At 40.3% G+C, this 19108-nt stretch overlaps 2 protein-coding genes across 3 annotated transcripts; one reads left to right on the top strand and one right to left on the bottom strand.

Moving 5' to 3' along the window:
* Positions 1–1687: 1687 nt before the first annotated feature.
* LOC134497993 (uncharacterized) lies at positions 1688–8367 on the top strand. Of its 2 annotated transcripts, XM_063304062.1 has the most exons (5): positions 1688–1899; positions 3702–5564; positions 6105–6230; positions 6724–6879; positions 8131–8367. In XM_063304062.1, the coding sequence occupies exons 1-5, from the start codon at positions 1755–1757 to the stop codon at positions 8166–8168; spliced, it is 2328 nt and encodes a 775-aa protein (XP_063160132.1). In that variant the 5' UTR covers positions 1688–1754; the 3' UTR covers positions 8169–8367. The 2 variants fall into 2 exon arrangements, with proteins under 2 accessions (XP_063160132.1, XP_063160133.1); XM_063304063.1 differs by lacking the exon at positions 6105–6230.
* A 1465-nt stretch (positions 8368–9832) lies between these two features.
* On the bottom strand, positions 9833–17295 carry RP9 (RP9 pre-mRNA splicing factor). Its single transcript, XM_063304061.1, has 6 exons — positions 17027–17295; positions 15272–15302; positions 14527–14656; positions 12710–12801; positions 11480–11541; positions 9833–11109 (listed from the first exon to the last, which is right to left on the bottom strand). Exons 1-6 carry the CDS (start codon positions 17218–17220, stop codon positions 10929–10931), a joined length of 690 nt encoding a protein of 229 aa, XP_063160131.1. The 5' UTR covers positions 17221–17295; the 3' UTR covers positions 9833–10928.
* Positions 17296–19108: the final 1813 nt, after the last annotated feature.

The raw sequence follows: 19108 nt of genomic DNA, 5'->3' as shown, positions 1-19108 counted from the left end.
GTTGTGCAAACCAAGCTAATCATGGCTCTTTCAATAAACCACAGGTAATATGTGGACCTGGCCATTGTGCCATTGTGATTAAGTTTGAACTTAAAAGGTAGAGAAGAGTTCTCCTATTTTATGCAGTAAAGTGGGACTGTATTCTGAAGTTCAAACTAATTGAACCTATCACCGTAGGCTCTGTGTAGATAGGTATGCTGATGCTCCATATAGAATCAAGCTGTAAGCTGCTTTATGGGGAAAAAACTGAATGAGCTGCAGCTGGATTATGGGAGGGATTGTGCTTCTTAAGAAAGATGAGAGACCTTTTCAATTAGTTCTTTGCTGGGCTGTCCTCAACACAGCAGCGGCAGGGATCTTTGGTTTGGGGTCAAATACAACAAGGGTGGAAATGACTTAGCTTTGTAGAACTTGTGTTCAAGGTTTGAGGACAGTTTGCAAGTAGAGACACCTAGTTTAAAAAGGTTGTGGGTAAAAAGGTGAGGGTTTAAGGCAGCATTTGATTAGCATTTATTTGAGAATGGCCCCTTCAAAATGTTCTCTGCTTGCTTTATTATTTCTTGCTTCTATGAGGTGTGGGTAGGTTTTGATCCCTTTTAAGCAAACTCCTTTATTTTTTCCTCTTTGCTGAGCTTGTTTTGTAAACTAATTTTTAGTGGCACCCCATATACTAATTTGGAACCCTAAATCCAGGATACTGTTCTATATGGCTTACTCTGTTGGCTGCAACTGAAGGGTGGGGTTGCTTACTTTAAAATCCCAGCAGTAGAAATGTTGGTGGAGTAAAACAGAAGTCCTCAGGAGAACATTCGATGAAAAGGAACAATCAGTGTTTTGTAATGAATATTCTTCTCTTTCAGCAAGATTATATTGGTAGCTAGCCTTGAAGAAAACTAAGGTGGTTTGTTTACTTGGGAGATGATTCTATTAAATTCTGTGAATTCTTATGAAAATCTACATGTTAGACTCTACCACTGTAATAGGTAATACTGGCCACAGCCTCTGCTGATAATGGGGTTTGTTTGATTTGGTTTAAAATGTATAAATTTAGCCATTGTAGTTTGCAAATCACAGTTTATGCCTTAGCATTCTGGGAATCCACTCAGTTGTGGTTTATTCCCAAACTGTGTGATGTGTGAAACCAGTCTTATGTTGATTTGCGTCTTGTAAATGACAAGGAATTTGACTCTGTTGATATGACACTTTCAGCAGGGCCCTTGTGGAATAAGGTCCACCAAAGATTTGGGGCTTTATAACTTGGTTTCCCACAACTCTTATTGGAAATTTCTCTCACCAATACAAGCCCTAGGGTTTTTTTTTTAAATTGCAACTGTCCAAACTATGTCTACTCTTTCCCCAGATGTAGAGGCAGATGAAACATGAAGGTTTTCTGAACAAGAAAGAGAGAAGCAGCCCAAGCAAATAACTACTGACAAAATGAAAAAAAAATGTGCATGGGGGAGAAGTATCTGTTTAAGTTTAACTTGTATTTTTATTAGGATAGTACTGTAGTGTCCTTATTCTTAGATAACCTACACCAGTGTTTCTCAACCTTGACAACTTTAAGATGTGTGGACTTCAACTCCCAGAATTCCCCAACCAGCATGGCTGACTAGGGAATTCTGGGAGTTGAAGTCCACACACCTTAAAGTTGCCAAGGTAGAGAAACACTGACCTACACTGTCAGTCAAGCGTCTTGGCCAAGTTATATGTCTTTTTAACTTCATACTTGCTGTCTATTTGAAGCCTAGAAAATGAATGCTGCTTCAGCCTCAGAAAGCGGACCTTATTCCACAAATCAAAGACCCTTTTTTTATGCCCAGCCTACAGCACAGCAGCCATTCCCTAATCCATGGCTCCTTGGCCCTATGTACAATCCATATGGCATCCCTGCATCAGGTAAGAGAACCTATACAGTACAAAATTCTGATGCATCATTACAAATTTGCCAAAAAAAAAAGTTTTTTTTCTACAGACTCTGAATGGGTCTGAGAAAAACAAAAAAAGTGAGAAATCAACTGGAAAAACCTGTCAATTTTGTTTTCTCTATTTGATCAAACAAAAGAGCTGCAGTTGAACAGATAATAATTTATTGGTATCTCTGTTAGGGTTTCATCTACTGTTCTGGATTGTAGCAACAGTACTTTGTAGGGTCTTTATATGGTCTTTGACCAAAAATTAATGTGCTAAAAAAAATCCTGGGAAAACTCTGTGGGATGGGCATGGCAAGCACCAAAGGTTTAAAGGGCAATGAGGCAGAAATGACACCAGCAGAATTTTCTCATAATTTGCTCATGCATTCGGTCAGAATCTGTTAAACATTCTTTTCAAATGTTGTTGAAGTTAGTTTTAAAACTCATTATTTTCTATAATGATAGCAAAATGTATGTATAAGAGCAAAACTACAGGGTAGTTGGTCCTGAATGTTACTATTGATACCCAGAATGGGATTATAGTTCTAATGATAGTTTTGAACATACAGTAGTCTAACTAGTTATCAGTGTCTTAATAGGTCCTGCATAGTTCCCTTCTCTTGTAGCCCTGCTCAACAGCTGTATGATTCCTGAGTTTTCAGTGGATGAAAATTTCAGACCACCTAGTAAGGAGCAGGAAATCCCTCACTTACATAATCTCTGCTTGCTTGCTCTTAGGGGAAAAGCATAGCTTTATTTAGCATAATTGATTTAAATACAATTTATTTCAAGTGCATTTGATTAGCTTGTAATCTTCAGCTTGTTTGGCTATAAATGGTTCCATTGACAGCAGTGAGGCATGCTTCCAAAGAAATGTGACTAGGGTCTACTTGTTACTGCATTTGGAGTTGAATATAAAAATAGAGTCTCCTTCGAGTCAAACACAGCTCCTGGCAACTTCGCAGATACGCCCATGTAGGTTTTTTTTGGCGACAATGCAGAAGTGGTTTGCCACTGCTGCTTTTTTTTAACCTTCCCAGTCTAGCCTACAGCTCTGATATTCATGGGAATATCCATACAAATACTAGCCAGGTCTTGCCCTGTTCTTCAAGATGTATCAAGGGCAGTGAGTACAACAAATCTAATTACCAGCAAAAGATATTGTCAACCATGCAAGTCTTCTGCCTTCTATGTTTGTCCACTTCCAATTACACAGTGCTGTCAGCCTCCTTTAACTATAAATTATAACCCTTTCCAGTAATTGTCACTGAGCTGCACTGAAATTTTGTATGTACTAGTCCATGTTGTCACATCTCACTGCCTTGCTGAACTGGATGTAACTGTAATCTTGGGGGGAAAGAAGTGTGAGATAATGAAGTATTTCCAAAGGCATACAGCTATTAGTCTGTTGGATACTAGAAAACAGCAGCTTGCTTATGCTGTAAGAACAGTGTGGTAAACAATCACACAATCATATGTTTATGAAAAAAAATCAATATGGAATCTTCCTGGTTTGGTCATCTTGTTTTACTATGAAGGAAGTGATTGTGCAAACTAATTTATGGTGAGTGTACAGGCCATGCATGAAAGTGCAGTGAGGCAGTGCTATAGTACCATGTTTTAAGCAACCTTACTGTTTTCTGAACTGCTGAATCACCATAGATACATACATTTTACATTTTGTGGGACTTTACTGAATATTCTAGATTAGTTGATGGCATGTTTAGCCTTGTTGAAGATCTGGTATTTCAAGCCAGTGTCATAACTATATCTTGGTTTTGTTCTCAGGCTTAAGAAGTGGCAACCCATATTTCCCATTTTATTCAGTTCCTCTCCATGAGTATCCTGGATATTTAGTTCCACAGCCTCCCATGCATATGAGAGTTAATAGAAGACCTTATTTTAATGGTCATCCATCCTCACCTATGTTTTATCAAGCCACACGGTTCAGGCACTATAGCCCAGGGAAACGAACAGAGACCAAAGAAACTCAAACTGATCTTAGACAATCTGAAAGTAAAGCAAAAATACATCTGGATCCAGATACAGAAACAAAAGGTTGTGATGCTGGAAGTATGGCTTGTATCACATCTGATACTGCCAAAGGAACTGAAAGCTCATTAGAAAAGCCAGATAGAACTATATCTGCTGCTGTGTCAGACAGAGACTTTGCCAAGAACTCTTCAGGTCCTGTGCCATTTCGAAGTCTTCCCCCAGCAGGATATGCCTTTGAGAAAGAGGAAGTTAGAATAGAATATGCAAATGATGGTGCTCCTGCCATTCAGCTATGGAAGTCTTTCAAAGAAACAATCCCTCTCTATGATGTGGCAAAGAAACAAGTCCCAAAGAATTTAATGCAAAGGGATATGTTTGCTCTGAGCTCCTGTGAAGGACTTGTATATGGGCCTTGTGAACAAGGAGAATTGCTACCATTTTCAGAGGAGCAAAGGGTTCCTGAGGACATGCAGGAGAAACAGCCTCAATGTAAAGAAAATCAGGATTCAGAAAAACAAGGGGTTATAAACTGCAGAGCAAAGGGTCCATTGGATGAAGTTAGGACAGCACAACTGGCTGAACCAACTGGTCCTGACCAGCCAGGGACAAGGCAAGATGTACTGATGTCCAAAATATCTTCTGGCTTTAAAAGATTAGGTGGTTCAAAAGTTCCACAAGAAGTTTCAAACCTTGTTCGACAACGGGAATTATTTCCTTCTGGCGTGGAGATAACAAATGATTCGTATTTCTCTCAGAAGTTGAGTGAATGTAATGATGTGAACCATGAAAACTGGATTGCTTCAGAGAAAAGTCTATGGTGTGATGAATCTGAAAAATATCTTCCTTCAGAGAGCTGGTTGGCTTGTTTGGATAACATGGATACAAACTATAACTATGATAAATACCTTTCTCGAAGAAAGCGCCCAAGTATGCTCAGTATTACCTCTGATGAGATGTCTTCTATTGAAGAAGGCTCATCAGTTGACAACACATCAGTGTCTGTCTTAGCCCCAGATTACCTGCTTCAGAAGGGTTTAGGTACTTTCAAGAAAAACACTGATGGCTTGGGAAGAGAGAAAATAAGAAGTGGAGGCTCCCTCAATGAAGATGAGGAAGTGATGGGGATTGAGCAGGCCACTACTGGCTACAGTCAGAATCTCAAGAGTGGTTCAAGAGTCAAGGCTAAAGAGATTTCTAGCCGAACCAGAAAGTTGGGCATTCTTCCGAGATCTTCCAGTAGCAAGCATCTCTACTGTCTCAAGAAAAAGGCAGCTAAGAGTTTGTCTCCATCAGATGCTTATGATTCTGAAGATTATTGGGTGAAGGAACCAGAGGAGGATGAGGAAGAAGAAAATGAAGAGGACTACTTTGTTCAAGAAGCTATTCCATATGGAATCCTGAACTCAGGCAAAAGTGGACTGGGCCGACAGACTGCCCAGCAAGTATTTTGGAGAATCCCTAAAAATGTAGTACCAGCACAGGTAATTAACTGGCCTGTACAAGAGAAAATAAAAACGTCTGGGTTGTCTACTAAACTGAAGAAGGAGCAAGAGCAAGATGAAGATTTCTGTGGTGATTATAACTTCTGCTTGATGAGACCTACTGCCCAACAGCTAGAATTATTTGAACACAGAAGAAATCCTCAAAAATGCTCAGGTAAATAGAAAACTGAAACAGGTGTCAACCTATCATTATGGAAAACTTCTATGGCTGTATTCATTTTCTCATGTATAGTTGGTCTTTATAAGTCAAGGAGCAGGAAGGGATGATTGTTTCTGGGGTTTTTTAATCAGCTGTATGTGTAAGAACTTTGTACTTGAATGCCCATCCCTCTGAAAAGCTGTAATTTGGAACATACTTCAAATTCTTTCTCTGCCTCCTTATATGTACTTCCTGTTTTGAAATTCTTATACACAATTCACAAACCAACTTTGTTGAATTTCAGAATGATAGAATATTGAGTGACTTCAAAATGAAAAGCATGTTTCTTGATGAAGAGTTGAAAGTAGCACAGTCCATATTAGTATCCCTGCTGACTTACGCACAGGAATATATTCATACTCTGCAGTTAAATCAATGGACAAGTTGGAATGGAATTAATTCAGTCAGGATTGTTGGGCTAATTGTTTTACCAATTACTAAGCAGATACAGTACATAGCAAAGAACTGAACTTCTGCTTCATGTATCTTGGTCAGGTAGGTTACAAGAGGAAAATAGAAGGGTTGGAGCTGATGAATATTGGATGAAAAGTGGTGCTAGACCCAAGTTTGCTAGCCTAATGCATGGTGGTCTCTCACCTACTGCTAAAAGTAGAGAGAAAGGTATGGTCTTTATTGTTTAAATTAAAAAATGTACTATGTTCATCTATTTATTAATGTGACCACAATTAATTTTCTTTAACCCAGTGGCAATTGATCTCACATTTCTTTTGTTCTCCAAGGGAGGGAATCGCAATAGCAAAGTGGCAACTTGTGCATGCAAAAAAAAGCAAGGTAGTTTGAATGCCAAGGTATTGCACATAAAAGCAATTCCAGAGTTATTCAGAGCAAAGGTGTATTTAGGATAACATGTAAAACTCAGCTGGGAGCCTCAGCTAGTCACAATTCTTTAGCTGCTGGTGCATATGAAGCAGATACTTGCCTATACTTTATTTTGGAAAAATACTACATTGTATAATGAATTTGCAAGACCATTCTTAAAGAATGAGTTGTGGTACAGATGCCCTTGCAAGCAAAGTAACTTAGAGAAGTGGGAAATGGTAGGACGAATTAAACTTTACACACAGATTGAATAAAATGATTGTCTTTACAACAGGCATCTTGAATGCAGAAGTATTCCCTTTTGCATCTGACAATGTGTATGTGGACTGGCCAAAGAGGAAAGGGGTGCGCAAACCTCCACATAAACGCAGAGACACAAGGTGTGATACAGTTGAAGAATGGGAGAAGCCCAGAGCTATGCACCACAAGGGTAAGTGCACTATGACATTGAATTCTCTAGTAATAAAGAGATAACCTCTTGTTGTTAAGTTAAACTTCCAAGTTGTGTCTGTAATAACTCTGAGTAGTATATGAAAGTCCAATAATATTCAGCATGCAGACATCTTAGAATTAACACTACAGATGAAAACTCTGGGTTCACAGGACAGGAAAACATAATGGAAACTTTATCTGCATAGGATGTTCCTGGGTCATCTTTGAAAAGCAGCTTATAATAAAAACATGGATCATAACTACCACCAAAAATATCAAATGCTGAATTGTATTGACTGATAGATACCTGGAAGGCCTAGCTCAGCCCTGCCATGGAAGGACAAGTTGTATAAGGATGCAAGCAGACTGATTGTTAGGCCTGGCTGAAGTGCCATGGGAGATTCCTGCTTGTTCTAAATTAATGTTTATCCTTAGACCAATTTCCTGAAAAATCTGACTCACTTGTATGGTCTCATGCATCTGTACTTTCCCCACCATGTAATACTGCAACAAGTGTTAACAAGGTTTGTGATTGAATGCCTAAGTGGGACTTCCCTAGGTATGGTCAGGACGCTTGTATCTTTGGCACACATTTTACTGGGTAGTTATGCTGACTGGCCTGCGATGCTGCGCACTGCCCCAACAGCTACATTTAGTGACAATTCAGATGTGATGCAGAAAGGTATGTAAACAGACATCTCAGCCAAATCACTCTAGGATGCAAGTTAGAGGTCTGGATTTCCCATACTTAAAAAAAAAAAAAAAATCTTAAAGAGACTCTTAGACTGGATCCCAACTTTTTCACTCTATGGATCTAACTTATTTAGGTCCTACGATGTCCTAATTTTCAGTAGCTGTGTAGTGTTTGAATGTTGCTCATATAGGGCCTTTCCCTATTCAGATTTGCTCATAAGTGATATAACCTTATTGTGGTAGGCCTACACCATGCATATATTTTAAATATTTGAATTGTTTTATCATTCTATTTAAGATGCTCCTTCATAATAGACAGTTACGCTGTAATGGTTTGTAGAAGCTTTAAAATGTGACAAGTTTGCATATGGTTATTCTCAACGGCCCTGTATATTGCCCATATGCAGATAATCTGTTATCTAAGATTTATAGATGGAAACAGGTTGGATGTATCAAATGGATGACAGTTAAATTCCAATGATTACAGGCTGAAGAAGGCTGGCCTACTTTTAGAGAGCAACTGTGTGGTCTAATATTATGTCTACCTTTTGTGCAGGATGTGAAGCAAAGAAATACCTCTATAAAAGAAGATAACGATAATCAGAATTGTGGAAGTCCAAATATTTGCTTGTATCGTTCAAAGGAATCATAAAATTTTTCTTTTGGAAGCAAATCAGTTTAAGTTGCACTTTAAAGGATTCCTGAGTTCATATTACAAAATGTCTAAAAAATGAACATGGACACACAAATGAAAACACAGTGTAAATAACACAACATTTAAATAAAGTTGAAGTTGCACTAATAGGATGTGTTGATAATTTATAATGCAAAAGTTATTCTCGAACAGTAGACAAAGCATCAACTTTGAAATAAGGAATGAATGTCTACAAGAACCACAACTTCGTCCCAGAGGCATTAATTTTACCTCTAGGCTGTGCTTGTACAATATAGCAATCCATGATTAACTTAATCATTGTTTTCCAGACCGATCCAGTGTGATGGGGTTTGACAACATGATGAACCAGAACATAGATCCATATAAGATGTGAGCTGAAAATGTGGTTGGCTAGTTTCTGATTCAGTGTGTCCTGTAAACACAGCCCTGGATTTTTTATTTTATTTTTTACACAGCATGGGAGTTTTGGCAAACAGTGCTCCCCACTTCCTTGTGCAGTGATACATGAAGGGACACCAAGGTAGTTTCTTCTAGACAAGAGACTCTACATAAATACAGCTCACATCATGGTTGCACGAACTAAGGCCTTAGGGCCACATGCAGACCGTGTAGATTTTGGATGTAGCCTCAGAGCTCCTCTAAGTTGCCTTTAAATTGTAATTTTTAACATCACAAGGAAAATTGATTAAATAGGAAGTCTCGTACCATGTATTTAATTCTATTTAATTAACTTTAAATTGGATAGTATCCAGTTGGAATTAATAGCCCTCGGACTAAAGGAAGTTATGCATCCTTAGGCTACACCATGGATGAACATGTCAGTGAGTTTTCCTTCCTTAAATGGAGTTGTACTGTACAGAGCCTTCACTCTAGCAGAGTCAGCCTTGAATCCATTCTATTTCTACATCTTCACCCCCAGAGTGATTCCAGCTAGCTCTGCTTATGGAAGATGCTACATCATAAGCTGATAAATTGGAGGTGTTGGAATGAGCTGATTTAGCAGGATGATGACTCAAGTTACCCAGTTAACCCCTGGTATTGCACACAGTTACTGGAAATAATGGCTCAAGTTGCTTTTAACTTCCTAGCAGCCTTTTGCTTTTACAGATGATTAAGCTTGCAGTCCTTGATAAATAGGAAGAGATGAAGTATAGATGAAGCCAGCGATATTTTAAAATTGATGTTGCAGCTAGTCGTCTAAATGAACCAGCAAGCTACAGCTTTGATGACAAAGTGCTGATGCAGCATAAATGTTTTTCTCTGCTCCACATCAGAGCTGTCTAGGATTTTGGTCCAGAACTTCAGTTCTTTTGTTGCTTTTCAATTCAGTCAAAGGTAATACAGATGAACAAGCAGCTTTTATTGGGCAAACCAAATATGCCACTATTAATATGCCTATCCTTCCAATATTTTTTTCTACCTCAAATCAAACTTAGAGTGGCATGATAACGCAATGAAATTATAACCACTTCCTGAATTTTCTCCATTATCCCAAAGTGACACAACAAAAAAATGCTTTTAATTTTTCAAGCACTTTTCTAGGAGTTGGTAGAGAAATGGAGATTAAAAAACAAACAAGATAGAGGGCTTTCTATCTGTTTTAAGTGTGCTTTGTTGTCAGTAAAATGGGAGTCCCAGGAACCAAAGTGAAATCACAATCTAGCTTTCCATTATGACAAAGCATTTGGCTGTGATAAAGCATTCTGTCGTGTTACTGCTTAAAAGGAAAATGCCATTGTGAATTCCAACGTACATCACTTTGCCCCATTCAAAGAAATAGTCTGTCAGGTTTCCATACCCATGTTGTATATCATGATGTGTTCTAAACTAATGACTATCAGGAGTTTGCCTGGCCTGGGAGATTTAAACCAGACCTTCAAAATGTGTGATCTGCATAGCTTAACGCAGCCCATCACCCCTGTAGGTTGTTTTACAATTTCTTAGACTCCAATTCCAGTCTTACAGAAATCTGTGGAGCCCTTCCTGCTGTGTCAGATGTAGCTGGAAGACGGATGATAAATTGAGCAGCTTTATGATAAAGAATATCTGAAAATAACTTAAATCATAAAATGTACTCTTGTATTGTGGTAGATGATTATAGTTGTGATTGTGCTTTGTACAAAGCCACTTTTTAGAGCAGAAGTTCAGCTGCAGCAGTTGTGAGTGAAGCCCACACCAAGCCCCTTTGTAATTCTTCATCTGCCTCTGCATATTATCCATCAAGCTTCTTGCAGTGAAGGCTGGGCCTTCTGCCATACTGCAGACACTCTGGTGACATGCCACTACAGGAATCCTTTTCACTAAAGGCTCCTAGGCTTTGATGAAAAGGTATTTGTGTATATCTTGGGAGCTATTTTTGGAACTTCCCTATTGGCAGCTTCCCCTTTCCTACATTGATTGATTGTTGAAGTCTTAACAGACTAAAAAAGGGTGGAGGGACCTGTTACAAAAATAGCTAAAGGGAAGAGTCAGTGTGCATGCGCTCATGCACATACCGGTGCATACCCCAGAAGTAGTTTTTCTTGGCAGCAGCTCGTACAGTAAATAACCTAACTTGGTTTTGTTGTTGTTGTTTTCAAACGCAAGGAAGGTAGAGCATGCAAACTGCAGGTAGAACAGAAATGAAGGAATGTTCTTTGGCTCCTTTACAACTCATGGACATAAAGGCAGCCATCTCCTCAATCCGATTCAGACTTTTTGCTTGATTTAGAAGATCGGTGTTTCCTCTTTTTCTTCTTCTTCTTCTTTTCTTTTTTCTTCTTCTTGCGTTTCTCCTGACTCTCTGAGGAACTGGAACTGTTACTGCTGCTGTCTTCATCTGATGTGGAGTCTTCCAGCAACCGTTTCAACTGCTCTATCCTAAGTGCAAAAACAGACAATGTCAAATGGTATTTACTTGGGCAGGTTTCATTTCTCTTGGATACCCACTTTAAAGCAGAAACTTTGGAACTGTTACACTAAAAGTAAAAGGGGTTCTTTATAATTAAGTCATGGTTCTTTGCAGAGAGCATGTGAAATGCAGTGGTTGCCATAACAAATGGCTGGCAATTTTCCTGATTCGTGTCTCACAGGGCATTCTCACTCCTGGCAAGTCATGATGTCTCAACTTGAAATCTGGGAACTATAGCACTGATTTTTCTTGTAAAGGTTATAAAATATTTGGAAAATTGTGAAGTATTGGTATTATCAGTTTCATCACCATAATTATTTAAAAGAGATCCAAGCTTACCTCATATCTTTTTCATAGCGTTTATTTTCTCTTATTATATCATACATGGGGTCTTCATGTGCCTTAGAGAGGAAAGAAAACTTCATGTCCAACCAAATAATTTCTTACAAGTTTTTAAATTCTCAGTGTGATGACCTCCAGATGGAGCTGGACTGAAATTCCCTTGGGAATTTTGGGGCTTGTAATCCACATATATCTGAAGGGCTCCAGATTTGGAAGATTGATCTAAACCTTATTCCTAATTCTTTTGAACTACAAATGCCAAAACTGAAGTGCAAAGATGTAAACAATTAGAATGAAATTCAAAGCAATGTAACCCTTGCAATATTTTTATGTGATAAGTTTATTTTTAAATGTTTACTTGCATTTTCTAGCTTGCTTAGTTCAAAACGACTGGATACGGAATTTTTATCTCTAATGGATGTGTCAATTCTAAATGCATAAATAGCCAAGCACTTTATAAATAGTCACTTATCTAATCACTTGTGATTAATATGATTTCCCTTCCAGGCAGCTAGGTATGGAATCTGTATAAAACCCGGTGGGCATTATTCGCATAGGCTAATCTGGGGATGGATATTGAAATGGATAGATAATTAATAAGACTATGCTTGCTTTGAAACTAATTCAGACAAAGTGCTTCAGGCTTTACACAACTGCACTTATCTGCAATTCAATAAAACACAACTTTTTTTAGAAATGTCTTGCTCTCATATGAGGTTTGAAGCCCTTCTTCTGAATCTGTTTCAGAGCATACACAGCCCTAATGAAATATGTTCATCGTCCCTTTTTTGGATTTTGATGCAAGGCATACAATATTCCTAAGTGCTGGGGGGTGGCAAGGCAGGGAGGGGGGAATAAGAGCACAAGCAGTTAGCTAAAGGGCAGACAGTGTTTCTGCCCAAATCAAGCCACCTGTATGTTTAGTACTCATTTCACAGTGCAACATGTCTTGGGATGATCCTGAGCGTGCAGTGGTGGAACACTGGCTGAGGCAAAGTGGCAGACAGAAGGAATCAATGAACCCCAGTCTATTTATTCTCTGCTGAAACTGCCTCTGCCTTATCTCTAGGAGAGTGCTATATGGAAGATTAATATTAGCATAATATTGTAATATGATATAGACTTAAGTTGACATTCTCTGCTTAATACTAGGAAAAAATCAGATGCCTTAATTTAACATTCTACTCAGATGATCATTTAGAGTAAATGATGTCACAGTTTACTTACCACTCTGAACTGTTCTAATTTTTGGTTGCCTTTGATGAAGAAAGGACATTCTTTATCCCCTGTTCGGTGTCCATATCGTTTACATCTCCAGCCTTGGGAGAGAGAAAGAGTTTAACACTGAAAAATCCTGTTCTACCCCAGAATATTAAAAAAAAGCAGTTTCTTTTGTGTGTGTGTGTATGTATATGCATTATCTCAAATGCGTCCTTGTTTTCTGAGGGAAAGAAGGCTGGATTGGAAGGTCTGCAGAACCTAGCTCATCTCTGTTTCTTAATACCAGTCTTCCCCAAGACTGATTTGATTTCATTTGATTGGGCTCCCAGTTCTAGAAGAATGTAACCAAAATTATTCAGAGCTATGGAAATTGGGTTTTTTTAGCTTAGAGTTAAGGCAACTAGTAGGCAACATAATAGAATACAAACTTATGCATGGCATGGAAAATATAGACAGGTTTCTCACAATGTCGGAACTTGGGGTCATCCACTAAAACTAATTGCAAGAAGAGCCTGTATTGATAATAAGTAGTACCTTTTTCCAGAGCATACAATTATTCAAGAACATTGTGGAATTTGCTTCCATCAGAGATGCTGGTTGCTACCAATTTGTACTGTTTTCAAAGGGGGCTAGACAAATTTATGGGAAAGGCTATCCCAGCTATTGTATAGCCTTGGTAGTTATATACTGCTTCTGGAATCACTGGTAGGCTATCTTAAATACCTGATGCTTGAGAGTAACAGTGAAATAGGTTTATAAATGTCATGTCTTGTTTACGAGTTTCCTAGATGCAACAGATACATGTTGCTGGCCTTTGGCCTGAGCTCTTATGTGAGGACATGTGTTCCAGTGTCTAGGTTTTCAGATTTCCATAATACTACAGTAGAAACCAACAGTGCATTTTTCTGCTTAAAAAAAATCAAGTAAAATCGCTGAATTAAGCTTCCCACAAAGGCTTAAGGCACCTTAAAAAAAAAAAACTTCCCTCCAACTAGAGAAAGCATTTTTAGAAAAGGACTGAAAGGACCAAAAATTCTACTTCCATCCCTTCTAGTGATAGCACTGCGTATTCCTTGCAATGCCTAGAAGTTCTGAAACATAGGATTGGATATTCACAGCTTATCCTATATATATCTACTCAGATACATGTCCCACTGAGTTCAACTGGGTTACTCCCTGGGATTGGCAGTAGCACTCATGCAAAGAGAAATTTATTCAGTATATATGTTTTACACATGGAATTTGCTTTTTATGCATTAATTCAAATAGGGAGCATGCAGTGTAGAGGGACACAGTAACCAACAACTTCTAAAGATACTTCTTCAGTGAAGGTTTTCTTCATCTGTCCTACCTTCCTTGCCTACAGAACTATTGATTATCAACATGCTATGCTGCATCCTCACTATGTCTTTCCAGCCTTCAATCTTATCCATTACTTGCACCAAATGATTGCCCGTTCTGAGCATTTATACTATTTATAAGTCAGTACTTCTAGTTTGGCAATGCATAGTCCTTTGCCTTTAGTCTCTCCTTTCCCTAAATGCTGTAAATATTTTATGTTATTCTATTCATGAAAGCACTGATAAAGGGCACATTAGAAATGAAGATAATAACAAGAATTAAATCTGCAATCTTTAAAAAAGAGCAGTATGAAAATATTTAACATATAGCAAAAAGCATTTACAAGTCAAGTATCTTCACCAGGGGAAAAAAAAGGGTAATTGCTACAGAAAAGGTCTTCTCTCCTATTTGCACCAACCAAGCCTCTTCTATGGTTGGTCTTATTACAGAACCTCCAAAATCTAGCTGCCTTTTCCACTTACATTGCATAACCTTGACCTCTTTTCCTAAAGGCATCCATAATCCTTTGGTTGGAGCATGTGCTAGGAATTCTCGTGCATTTTCATTGCCAGGTACATCAGGAATGCAGTCCTCTGGTTTAGTTTCATTTTCCTGCACAGGAAGGAAAAGAAATCAATGAAAGCTGTAACGAAAAAATAAGTGGGCAAGATATTTTTCTGTAGGCACAGGACAGGACAGTAATTTTCAGTCAAGGGCCACATATGACTGGAAGCTCATACTGCCTGGAAGCTGACTGGTGAACAGCTAGCGATCACTAACACAGGGTTGCTGGAAAGTAGGAGATGAAGCTCTCTGCCCCAGCAACCTATCAGAATATTGTTACTTTTCTGCTCCTAATGGTAGAAAATACCTACTTGCAACAAGACCCTGAATGCCATTAGTCCTCTGCTCAATGGACATGTATACTACGTGCCACTATGTGTGTGTGTGTGTGTGAATGCACAGCTGAACTGTCTCTCACTCAGTGTAGAATCAGATGTGGTCTTCTAGACTGAAAAGGTTGCCATCAATCTTTTAGGTGAAACTTGATGGATACATTTTACTTCAACCTCAGATCAGAAGCAAGCATTAACCACTCAGTAGGCACAAATAAATGGATTTCAGGGAACACACAACCACAGAAAACTTAGTGATAACTTGAAAAACATTTACATTATATCTGTTGCATCTTTTAAAAAAGAAATTATTTATAGCCCTCCCACCTACCTTAATTAGCCCTGGAGGAAGTTTCTCATAGCTGAAAAATAGATTGAAAATATACCTTTAGTAACTTTCTTTTCTTTAACTACTAAGCAATGATGACTTTTTTAGTTGCCACAAAAATAGGGGGATACTTTCTAAAAAAAGTGTTTTTAATTTTCCTTACTTGGCAAATAATAAAGCCCATAGCATAATGAACAGTTTGGGAAATGGTCCATTTAAGAAGCTCTCATTGAAATGAAACAAAAAAAGAGTAGCCTCAACCATGTACAGAGTTCTCTCTAATCTGTTCATAATTTTGGTTGTAAATGGCAGCTTCCAGTCCTTATTTCTCACCAACAATCTGCCAGAAACTATTACTTTTTCTTCTTGGAAGTGTAACTGCCTTTGAGAGAAGAGAAACACAGTTTGCTTCTTCCCACTGGCACAAATGCCAAAGTCACAGGTTTTTCTTATTGCCAACATTGCCTTGGAACATCTTGCTTTTTAAATTTTTTTATTTCCTTTGTGAGATTTGAAAGGCTTGCCAGGATTTCCTGGCTGAATGACTACTCTACTTCGACAAGATAAATTTAAAACAGAAGCAGAATGGTAGCACTGCAGCAAACAGCTGACATGCGAGGACTTGCACACCCTGGACCAGAACCGATTGGCACACAGCACTTCTATCCACAAAATGGTCCAAAATTGCTTAAAGAAAAAGTTTTGACTCCATCTTCTCTAACAGAACCACAAAATGAGACCAACAATGGGGGTTGTTAGGGAACACTGTGATCTGTGAGGAAGAAAAAAAAATGATGTATATAAAAGTGTGCACTGTAGAAGATCTTGGACAGCAGGGCACTTTATCTCAAAATTCTAGAACCTGGAGCCATCATCCAATGAGCTGAATGGCAGGGAAGAGAAAAAGATATATATCTCACAAAGCGCAGAATTAAGTAATATGATTCCTTAGCACAAGGTACAGTGACTGTTGCCAATTTGGATGCCTTTATGAAAGAACTAGACAACTGAACAGAGGATAGAAGTGCCAGTGGACAGTACTGACTCAGCACAGTTCTTGGTTTGGAGACTCTTTCAAGTAGCTACCAGAGCAATACTCCAAGGACACAGGCAATTCATAGTCAGAATGTGAATGATTATGGTATTTGGGGGGTGGGTATCTCTTCAGGTTTCTTTGTCTGGTGTCTTCAGGACTTTTTGATTCTTACGCTTCCTTTGTAGATCTGGATGATTCAGTTGTGCTTATCTGAACCATGCAGCAATGGTTACTTTTCTGGGCTGTTCTATCCTATGGCTGCAGCTCCTGGTGATCAGAAGTGGTCAGTTAGCTAGGGGAGGGGACTAAGATGTTGATGGGCTGCCGGTTGCAGCTTTGTTTTTGTTGTTTTTGGTCACCTCAGTCTCAGGCTTTCTTTTACGAAACTGCCAGACATGGACCTCCTTGATCAGGAGGTAAGCCAAAGCCAGTGATGTGGAGTCAGTGGAAAGAGCCAGGATAAAATCTTCACCAGCAACCCTTGATCAGTCATTGTCTCTCAGCCTAGGGCGACCTCCTCAACAACCATGATGGAGTTGTAGTAGTGCACCAGATTAAGGAAGGGTAGGGTCAGACATGACTCGGTGCTTGCGCAGGGGACCTTTCATATCACACTATCGTCTACCTTACATGCGTGCTGCTAACGGGCAGGGGGGAAGAGAGCTGGTCGGAGGAAAGAGGAAATAAACACCTCAAGGCACCGACAAAGAGGGTCTCCTTACAAGGACTCCAGGTGTTGGATCTGTTGGATTTGCTGCACCACCCGCTTATTTCTCTTCTGCTCCTTCCGCTCCTGCTCTTTATGGCCCGTCTGGGAGCTGCAGCTGGGCAGGGATTCGCTGTGACTCCGATGCCTCCGGAGGCTGCTGCTGCTGCCGCCCGCCCGTGCCTCTTCCCGCCTGCTCCCCTGGGACATGGCCTCGCGCGCGGGCTGCGGGAGCCCGACGCAAGCGACCGGGCCCCTGCGCCGGGCTTAGCCTCCGCTCGACCGCCGCCGCCTTTCACTTCCAGGTCGAGATGGAAGCAGGCACTTCCTCCGGCCAGCGGGCTACCTCTCTCGAGGCAGCGCCCCCTTCCCCTTCCCCTTCCCCTCCTGCTCCAGCCTCTCAGCCGAGGGATCGCGGGCGCTTTGCTGCCGGTTGGGTCAGCGGGCGGCACAGAAGAGAAAGCCGGGGGCCGGGGAGTATTTATGGTATTGCTTTCCGCTTTGCAGCTGTAGGTGGGACTCGAAAACGTCGTTATCGGAGGAAAGCGTTGCCTGTTAAAGCGGCTTTTACTCCTCGGAATATAATAATTGGACCTTCGGGTTCCAGGAAACATGCACAGGATTTGGGCAGGAAAAGGGATCGGAGGCGACCGCCGGCGTAGGAACACCACGGCGTCTTGTTTCTCATGGCTTCAATTTGGAGGGTTGGTTTGTCCTTCTGCCTGTTCCCGGACTCAAGCCCACATCGGTTTCCAGCCAGGGCTTTACCTTGAGGTCAGTTCCCCCTGCCTGGGATCAAATCATGTTTTTTTTCGGCCACTGTAGCAGCGGCCAGAAGGATAACTGTGCTTGTGTGCTGTAGAAAAGGGGAAAGAAAGAAAAAAGCCTTGCAAGATCTTAACGGTCTTCTCCCTGCTCACAGTTCACATTGGCACTGGAACACACTGGAACAGTGTTTCTCAACCACAGCAACTTTCCGGAGTATGGACCTCAACTCCCAGGATTCCCCAGCCAGCATGGTCCACTCATGGTAAAGTTGAGAAACACTACACTGGAAACCCCAATGCAAGAGCTTAACAGGCCTTTCCCTGCTCACAGTTCACATTGGCGCTGGAACACACTGGAAACTCCAGTGCTCTCCCTTGGTTATTTGATGTTAGCTGTAAGTCATCCTAGGCCTATGTTTTAGGCTGAGTCTTCTCTTTCCAGAAACCCTTTCCCCCACAAAAATCCTGGCTTTTATGTTTAATCAAATAGTGCATAAATTTGATTAAAGTTTCCCCAGCCTTAGCGGGAAGCTGTATTCACATGATTAGACCAGGCTTGATCAGTCATTAGCAGAGTCCCAGGGAGGTGCCTGTACTGTAGGTGGGAGCACTGGAAATACATTTCATTGGATATTCATCAGCCTCAAAGAATTCTTGGAAGAAATTAAGATCTCCCCCTGCCTACCATGTTGTTTCCCCCCAGAACACTGTCTTCCAGCAATATTGCCTTCCCCTTGAGCAAGGTAAAAGGTTAAAAGTTACAAAATAGAATGGGTTCCATGCAAAAGGGGATGCCAGAGATTAAAACGTAAAAGAAAGACCAATTGTTTAGACAAAGGATTCCATTCCGATTTAATCAGAAACCTTAGAAAACAAAAGGTCGCTCATTCACAGAGCTTAGCAGACCCCATTCAGGTGAACAACATTCTTCCTCATCCAAATGTTGTTTATTCGTTTAGTCGCTTCCGACTCTTCGTGACTTCATGGACCAGCCCACGCCAGAGCTTCCTGTCGGTCGTCAACATCCCCAGCTCCCCCAGGGACGAATCCATCACCTCTAGAATATCATCCATCCACCTTGCCCTTGGTCGGCCCCTCTTCCTTTTGCCCTCCACTCTCCCTCGCATCAGCATCTTCTCCAGGGTGTCCTGTCTTCTCATTATGTGGCCAAAGTATTTCAGTTTGGCCTTTAATATCATTCCCTCAAGTGAGCAGTCTGGCTTTATTTCCTGGAGGATGGACTGGTTTGACCTTCTTGCGGTCCAAGGCACACTCAGAATTTTCCTCCAACACCACAGTTCCAAAGCATCGATCTTCCTTCGCTCAGCCTT

Source organism: Candoia aspera, chromosome 4 (assembly GCF_035149785.1).
Source record: "Candoia aspera isolate rCanAsp1 chromosome 4, rCanAsp1.hap2, whole genome shotgun sequence".
NCBI lineage: Eukaryota > Metazoa > Chordata > Lepidosauria > Squamata > Boidae > Candoia > Candoia aspera.
The sequence above is the reverse complement of the archived record's forward strand: the minus strand, read 5'-3'. Positions and strand labels throughout refer to the sequence as shown.